At 45.9% G+C, this 8,028-nt stretch overlaps 2 protein-coding genes across 3 annotated transcripts; one reads left to right on the top strand and one right to left on the bottom strand.

Moving 5' to 3' along the window:
- Nucleotides 1-946: 946 nt before the first annotated feature.
- LOC115751231 (protein SRC2 homolog) lies at nt 947-1,940 on the top strand. The gene has a single exon (XM_030689007.2). The coding sequence runs from the start codon at nt 984-986 to the stop codon at nt 1,860-1,862; it is 879 nt and encodes a 292-aa protein (XP_030544867.1). The 5' UTR covers nt 947-983; the 3' UTR covers nt 1,863-1,940.
- Nucleotides 1,941-4,382: 2,442 nt separating this feature from the next.
- Nucleotides 4,383-8,013, bottom strand: LOC115751242 (autophagy-related protein 18a-like). 2 transcript variants are annotated; one of them, XM_048280443.1, is made up of 6 exons: nt 7,944-7,972; nt 7,073-7,910; nt 6,814-6,981; nt 5,628-5,835; nt 5,303-5,429; nt 4,383-4,708 (listed from the first exon to the last, which is right to left on the bottom strand). In XM_048280443.1, exons 2-6 carry the CDS (start codon nt 7,850-7,852, stop codon nt 4,618-4,620), a joined length of 1,374 nt encoding a protein of 457 aa, XP_048136400.1. In that variant the 5' UTR covers nt 7,853-7,910; nt 7,944-7,972; the 3' UTR covers nt 4,383-4,617. The 2 variants fall into 2 exon arrangements, with proteins under 2 accessions (XP_048136400.1, XP_030544879.1); XM_030689019.2 differs by having other exon boundaries at nt 7,073-8,013.
- Nucleotides 8,014-8,028: the final 15 nt, after the last annotated feature.

The raw sequence follows: 8,028 nt of genomic DNA, 5'->3' as shown, positions 1-8,028 counted from the left end.
GCGGAGTGTACGCGCATCCAACCCCCCACGCCTTTCTGACTTCCGTCTTTTCATTTGCATCGCTATTTTTCCTGCCGATATTCGCCGTAATTGTCGAATTCATTATATAAACGACAAAATCGAATATTCCGTTGATATGTCAAAGATTTGGACACTACCCCGAAAAAGGCATAAAATGAAGAATCGATAGTATTAACTTAATAACACGAGAAATCCCCAATCGATATGAAAATTTTAATTGCAAATTAATACACCCGTGATAAATTCGTCCTTCCTTAGTTTTCATTAAATTTCATCGTTTGAATTATCGAGTTGGATGACACGTGGCAATTGACGGATTCATCAATTTGGGATTTTATCCTCGAGTGTGCTAATCTGAGATTTTTCGTGATAATAATATAATGGAACGGAAAATAATGGAGGGTAAATCGCTTTGACAGTTTGCTTGGGGTAAATTTATCGCAACTGTACGAGTTTAAGAGATTTTTCGAGGCGTTAACTCTAAAATGAACGTGCAATTTAATACTTAAGAAGTTCGAACAAAGCAATAAACAATTCCCCTTTGCGGGTCTTGAAAATATTTGATATCGACCCATATTCCGATACCAAAAAAAAAAATATTTAATTCGAAGAAAAGAGGAAACTTCGTATTCTACGCGTAGGGACTAAATTAGTTCCCTTTTTTTTTTTTTAGTCGAAACTGAATTAGTTCGTTGTGCAACGCGTTTACCGCGTGTAAGCCGTAAAAAAGGAACAACGCACAAAAAGGAAAAAAGCAATTAAAATAAATAAAAATCCCCGAAGATTCGCCCATTGAAATCTCTAATCCGACGTCGGTTCTCCAACCTCAGTATAAATTCCGTCGTTCTGCCCCTAATCTCTCAGAAACCCAAAAAAGCTCTCGAAAATCGTTCGGTTTCCATATTCATCTTCTTCATTGCGAGTTGTTTGATCATCCTCTTTCAAGTTTCGAGCGCGCAGACATGGAGTGCAGGCCTCTGGAGGTGACGGTGATGTCGGCCAAGGACCTCAAGGACGTCAACGTCTTCGGCAAGATGGACGTCTACGTCGTCGCCTCCCTCTCCGGCGACAAGACCAACAAGAGGAGCCAGCGCACCCGCGTCCACACCGACGGCGGCACCAACCCCCAATGGGGCCACACCGTCTCCTTCACCGTCGACCTCGCCGCGGCCCGCGCCGGCCGCCTCACCCTCAAGCTCAAGATCAAGGCCGAGCGCACCCTCGGCGGCGACAAGGACGTCGGCAGGGTCGACGTGCCTGTGAGGGAGCTGCTCGATCAGGGCGGCGGCGCCGGCGACGGGAAGCCGAAGCCGATGAGCTACAGCGTGAGGCTGCCGTCCGGGAAGACCAAGGGCGTCCTGGAATTCTCCTACAAGTTCGGCGAGCAGTTCACCGTGGCCGCCCCCCCTGCTGGGAAGAAGGTGGACGGGCCAGTCATGGCTTATCCGGCTCATGCGGCGCCACCCGCCTCGAGCTCGGCTGCAGCGTACCCACCACCCCATATGATGCAGGGGGCAGCGCCGTATCCTCCACAGGGGGGATACCCGCCGCAGGGGCCAGGGGGATATCCGCCGCAGGGATATGGGTATCCACCGAACGCCGCGCCAGGATACGGTTATCCTCCCCAGGGACACGGTTACCCACCCCAGGGACATGGTTACCCGCCCCAGGGATACGGGTACGCAGCCCCACAGCCGGCATACCAGAAGCCACCGAAGAAAAGCGGGGGCGGCGGCTTCGGGCTGGGGTTGGCAGGCGGGTTGCTCGGCGGGATGCTGATCGGGGACATGATATCAGATGCGGCGGATTGCGGATTCGACGACGGTGGTTTCGATCTGTGAAAAAAACGAGTTTTTTTTCTTGTTTTTCGCTTTCCTTCCTTTGCATTTTCCGTTAATATTTGATTGTCTGGAGCTACGGGATGTATGCGTAAAGGAAATGGATCAAAATTTCATTTTGGCTCTGTTCTTTCGGTTGTTTGTTCTCCAAGTATGGCAAATCAATCGGATCCCTGTACTTTACCCCCTAAGAAAGGTTATGTAGGTCATGGTGCATGCATTGAGCGGTAAAAACCATACAGCATTAACACAAATTCCGAATCATAGTGACCTCGATCCGGGATCATCAGTGACCTAGCCGAGGCCGTCGATGCTCGAGGGGAGGGGGTGGAGGGCCGCCCACGAGCCACCAAGGACAAGGGCGGCAGTCGGAGGAGGAGGGCGACGGGTCAGGAGAATGGAGTTTCCACGAAAGGGGGTGTCGGGATTCGTGGGCGAGTTTGGTTTTTCCGAACGCGAGTTCTGATGCTAATTAACACAACTTCGCTTCTCCTCCTTGGACGACCACGATTCAATTTCATAGCTATAGCATCCAACAGTACAGTTCCGACCGAGGCTCGACTATGGCGACTCGGAATCCTGATGCACGGGGACATAAATTTCGTTCTGATGAACGGCGTACGTTCATGTTATGCGAGATGCTTAATGACCGTTGCATAAGCAGATTCAAATGACCGGAAGTCGCAGTATAAACTGCTTAAAAGTCGCTGATGATTCGGAAGCCAAAGATTAGACCATACGTGCAGCTTTGATAGGAATTACATTGGTTGAGCTTCTTCCCCAACTCTCGCTAAAGCACTAGATGATCCCATTTTTTACGAGAGAACTAGTATACATTCCATGCCTAATCTGGTTCCATTGCACGAGAGCATAGTTAGGGAAACTTACTAAAAAAGTCCTAAATTTATTATAGTTGAACCAATTCAGTCCTAAACTTTTTTCTTTTCTTTTTTTGCCGATTCAATCCTTTCCGGAGACATAATATTTTAATTTTTCCATTTTTTGTTTTCTTTTTCACTTTTTTTTTTCATTTTTGTCTACCCTCTGGCGACCCTCTTCTTCTTCCTCTGACCTAGCCAAAGGCGACGGTCGACAAGCAGCAAAGCTCGCAGCGAGCCTCGCCTTCGCCGGGCGAGGCTCACCTTGTTAGGGGCCAGCAAGGCCGAGCCTCGCCGTGGTTGGAGATCTCCCTCATAACAGTGCCGGAGTTGGGAACGATGTTCCGACAATGATCCTATCCTAGTGGAGTTCCCGCATAGGAAGCCCGCTTCAGCGATTCGAGGGTCGGAGAGGAAGAGAGAAAAGAAGGACGAGGAGAGAGCGAGCAGATGAAGAGCGAAGTAAGTGGAAATGGCGATCGAAGATCGCATTAACGGGCTCCCTTCGTTTGGTTTCATGGGCTCTGCCTGAGAAAATGCTCGGCTATCAAATTTTCCTTCTCAGTTTCCCTTCAAGGAGAGAAGAAGAAGAAGAAAAAGAAACGGGAAAGATTGGGCAAAAGCGGGAGGGGAACTCCGATTCAACCCGATGATCTCATAAGCTCCAACCAGCTACACAATACAAATTCTCCTCCTCCTCCTCTTCTGTGGAACAACTATTTGCCTCGGTGGGTTCTAATGTTTAGAGAGGCCGACCTCCCCTGGCGACAGCGAGGCTTGCCACAAGCTTCGCTTGCTTGCCGGCTGTTGCCTCTGGCCAAGTCAGAGGAAGAAGAGAGGGTCACCCGACGGTAGAAAAAATAAAAATTCAAAAATATTATTAAAATATTATGTCGCCGAAATGTCGGTGTCCACATCAACGCCGGCCACCCAAAATGTATTGAATAGACTAAAGTAACACAATTGTAAAAAATTAAGGACTGAATTGGCAAACAAAAAAATTTAAGATTGAATTAGCACAGTTACAATAAATTCGTCACAAGACCCGCGTTCATATCAACGCCGACAGGCCAAAATTGATAGAATAGACTGAATTGACACAATTGCAAAAATAAAAATTAAGACTGAATCGATAAAATAAAAACAAATTAAAACTAAATTGACACAATTACAATAAATTTAAGACTTTTTTAATTTTCCCGTGACATCCAGTGTATATAGTCTTCCTCTTACACAACGATGGGTCCTAAAATCGCGCCCATTGCATACAAAACTCCTCTTCTCGTCTTCAAGAATAGACAGTCGTAAAAGAATGGCTCCATCAGAGAGAACTCCTAAAGTACACTTCTGTACTGTCACCCCACTTCTTTTATGATTGATTAGACCGTTTTACAACTTGATTACGACGATTCGTGATAATGTCATAAATTAATTCTTTGACGTTTTATACCCTTTTTGTACTTAACTCCGACGGGGGAAAAAAAGCAAAAAAGTCTTTCCAAAGGACTAAAGTTGAGATAGCGTCACGGGCTTAGACCCAAGAAAAGTCTCACAGGTTTCACGAGAAAGAGGTTCCCCCACAACAGAGCAGCTACATCATTTTCAAAAGAGGGGCTCTAAAGGAGGCAAGGACATAAAGCACAAATCAAAGGAAACAGGCATAACGATTGAGATCTTTTATTATCACAACTATAGAAATAAGAACTCCCCGAACCTCCTGATTAATATATACACTCCGCCCGCAGTTATCAATATGCCTATAGCCCTCCATTTTCGGACCATGTATTTACAACTTATTTCATTACGTTCTCGTGTCATATAAGCAGAGAGCATTACCGATAATATACACGCAACTGTCAAAGGACATGTACAACTTCACCTCACAAAGTTTCATCGGGTTTCAGAAAGTTATAGTATTCGATCTGAGTCATCTCTCCACCAGTCATCGGGTCAAATTGGCATCGATGAAAGCTGCATCATCCGATAAAAAAAAAATTTAATTAGACTATAAAGGCATTCAAATAAAGTAGCTGGATTTATTAAAAGATGCAAATTGAGAGGTTCCAACTGCACAAAGGTTGGCCTATGTGTCAAACATGATTCTCAAATCAGCATTATCCGAAATGAAAGACACCTTGAGAGCCTCTCATAGAGGATTGATGCGCTCTTGGGCAACAAAGAATTTCTCCTCCCCTCTTTCCTTCACGTGATGAAGGGTGGGATTCGGGTTTTACAATGCAAATAGGGTAAAGGGGCTGTTCAACCTTTCACTAATGAATACAAAGAAGTTAAAAAGGATGAAGAGAAAGCAGGGCATCCAATCTTTCTTTCATCATTGCTTAAAGGGAGGAAGGAACCAGAGGTAAAGGATGGCATTCCCTCCCTCTGTTATATTGATCTTACTTAAATGTAGAAAACTGGTGTACTGTTTGCTTGGTCTTGAGTGTGCCACACTAAAGCATGTGGACAGCTATAAAAAGATATAAAAAGCACTAATTTTATAGGATTTCACGACCCCAACTTGACGTCAAAAGGGAAGACGGAGGAGTAGTAAGATGATATTACCTCCCATCCATGCCCAGAATTAAAACGGTGTTCTTCTGGTGTCCAAAAGCAACGACATACTGTAAACCTTCATGCAGTCGGTACTGAGCCACTGACCATTCCGAGCTAAAATACCTAGGCAGAACGCCTGCAAAGCATGGAGCAAAACTAGCCTGAGAGAAAGACATGGTGATCATGGCTGACTATAACTCATTCGGTCACTCAGCACAGCATGCAAATTAGCCACTGCAATAACTCGTCCAATCATATATATATATATAGGGCCATTTACATGACATGGACAAACAGCATGACTTTCAAGATACAGCAATTCCTGGCATATTACCTTTCATGAAAGAAAGTGATGAGATCACGGAGGAGGAAGACCCATGGTTTTCCGATGTGTTGTGCAATCTGTCATTGTTCAGCATGCCTAAATCAGCCTTTAGAGTGAAAACATGCACGGTTCCTTTGTCACTTGAGACCGCTAACCATTGGGCAGTAGAAGAAAAGGCCAGGCTGTATATTTCTGCACGATCTGCACCCCTTCTTACCTACATGAAAAACTTTGAATCTTAGTTATGTAATGAATAAAGTAGAATATTGACCATGATTATATGATAACCAAATTGTCCTCCTCCTGCAATTCTAAAGCCCACTGAAGCACAACAAGGTTTCAGCAGAGAACAGTATCGGATTACCATATTATTTAGCAAAATAACCAAGCACTACAATCACTCTCATGGTCTTTACAAGCTATGAACAGCATAAGCCCTTACTGACATATTGATTCATTAAAACATTTGCCAGTTGGATATCAACACATCACCAAGGCAGTTTAAAATATCTCCCTACAGAAACTAAATCAATTTGTCTCATCCTTGCGCCTACCAAGAAGCAATAACAAGTTCCAAGGGTTAAGTCGATATTATAGAAACCATATTAGCAATTACGACATTTCTACTTCATGTAATTCACCTATCCCTAAAAGAATTGTGAGGATTTGTATTAAAGACACCAGTGATCCCAAAAGCAAGATATTCTTTTGTCAGTAGAATGAATGTACTTATACTGATTTGGGAGAAAATCATGAGTATTGTACGAAAGGTGCAATATATCCAGACAATTCCAAAACACTAGCGGTGAGTAACATGATCTCAAGGAATGTTGGATTACAACATTTAAGTAACTATCCTAACTTACGACGCAGATACTGCCATTCAAAAAAGAATTCTTCCCCACTGGTAGTGACTTGGAAAAGCCAAATCGCGGTCTTAATCCTGGACGAGCAATATCTTTTACCAGTTCCTGTATATATACGAATTGAAATCCAAACTTGCAAGGACACTTTCATCCACTACTTGCAAGAAATCTTGCGAATAGCCATGGCCGTTCAGGTAAAGAAATAAAGAAGATCTTTATCATTCAGTTCATGCTTAATGGCGGGCTTGCTTAAATAAGTTGTACTAAAACACCAAGCACACCATATTCCCCAGTTTCAAAACATAACCAGCATCTAATTCTGGACCAACCTCTTGAAGCAACGACCCATCCAGAGTATTAAACACCCTGACTAGAGTTCCCTTACTACTTGCAGTTGCTAATAACCTTCCATCCTGAGAAAGTGCAAAGGCCGCAATCCTTGAATCGTGCGCCAATATAAACTTAGTCCTCTTCGAAGCATAGTGCTCAACCCTAACCTGTAAAAAGCATGTTGTGCAACGATAATCAGCACGTAGGTGAATCAACTAACCAATTGTCATTGACTTGCGACAGAGCTAATCGCCTCACCTGCCCCTTCTGAAGCCCAGGACAGACGAGCACCATCTGCCCCGAACTCTGCGACACCACGCACAAACCCTTTGGATTCGCGATGGTCTCAATCTGATGCAGCAACTTCAAGTCCGAAAAGTTGTAGACATATATCTTCTGCAGCAGGATCACCACGATGCGGTCCCGCCGGAGCTTGACCGACTTCACCTCGGACCGGAACGAGAGCTCCCCGATGCACCGCGACTGGTGGTCGTCCCAGATCATGACCTTATTAACCGGATACAGCGCGTTCGACCCGCTCCCGACGAGGGCCAGTATGTTGCACCGGAACAGCATCTCCACGACCGCAATCCCGCCACCGGAATCGAAGTCCCGGCGGAAAATCTCCCTGAAAGGATCGCAGTTGTAGATCCGGAACCCGTTGTCGGTGCCCACCGCGAAGCACCCGAAATCCTGATTGAACGACAGGTGGAGGAGGCTCGGGACCCGGGACATGGCCGGGCTCTGGGTCGGCGGCAGCAAGGCTTGAGCTTCAGGGGAGGGGAGGAACGGGGAGGACTCGCCGCCGAGAGCGTCCGGGGAGCCGTCGGCCGGATCGGATTTGAAGTCGTAATCGGAGGACATGAGGGGAGACGTGGACGGAGGTAAATGGTTAGAACTCGCCGATGGGGGAGAGGGGGGAGGGTTGGTGTTGGATTCGGAATTGAAGCCGAAATCGGGTGGGATTAGGGTTTGCGGGGGGATTAAGAAGGTGGGGTTGTTGTTGGGGTTCGACGAAGGGGAGGAGAGAGTGGTCATTGAGGAGTGCGGGCCAAGAAAGGTTCGAGCTGCAGGTTAGGGTTTCGGTTGAAGAAGAGGAAGAAGAAGGAGAGGCAGAGGAAGAAGAAGGAGAAGATAAAGATGAGGAGGGAAGATGGTGGTGGCGACCTTACTTTTGTTTGACGCTTTGGCACAGCACAGGCGGACAGAGCCAC

The sequence above is a fragment of the Rhodamnia argentea genome, chromosome 6 (genome assembly GCF_020921035.1).
Source record: "Rhodamnia argentea isolate NSW1041297 chromosome 6, ASM2092103v1, whole genome shotgun sequence".
NCBI lineage: Eukaryota > Viridiplantae > Streptophyta > Magnoliopsida > Myrtales > Myrtaceae > Rhodamnia > Rhodamnia argentea.
The sequence above is the reverse complement of the archived record's forward strand: the minus strand, read 5'-3'. Positions and strand labels throughout refer to the sequence as shown.

Coding starts and splice junctions, on each gene's coding strand:
- LOC115751231 (XM_030689007.2), top strand. CDS start 984: ATGGAGTGCAGGCCTCTGGAGGTGACGGTGATGTCGGCCAAGGACCTC.
- LOC115751242 (XM_030689019.2), bottom strand. CDS start 7,852: ATGACCACTCTCTCCTCCCCTTCGTCGAACCCCAACAACAACCCCACC. Junction 6,982..7,072: donor CTGGGCTTCAGAAGGGGCAG/GTGAGGCGATTA, acceptor TGCTTTTTACAG/GTTAGGGTTGAGCACTATGC. Junction 4,709..5,302: donor ATTCTGGGCATGGATGGGAG/GTAATATCATCT, acceptor CGGATGATGCAG/CTTTCATCGATGCCAATTTG.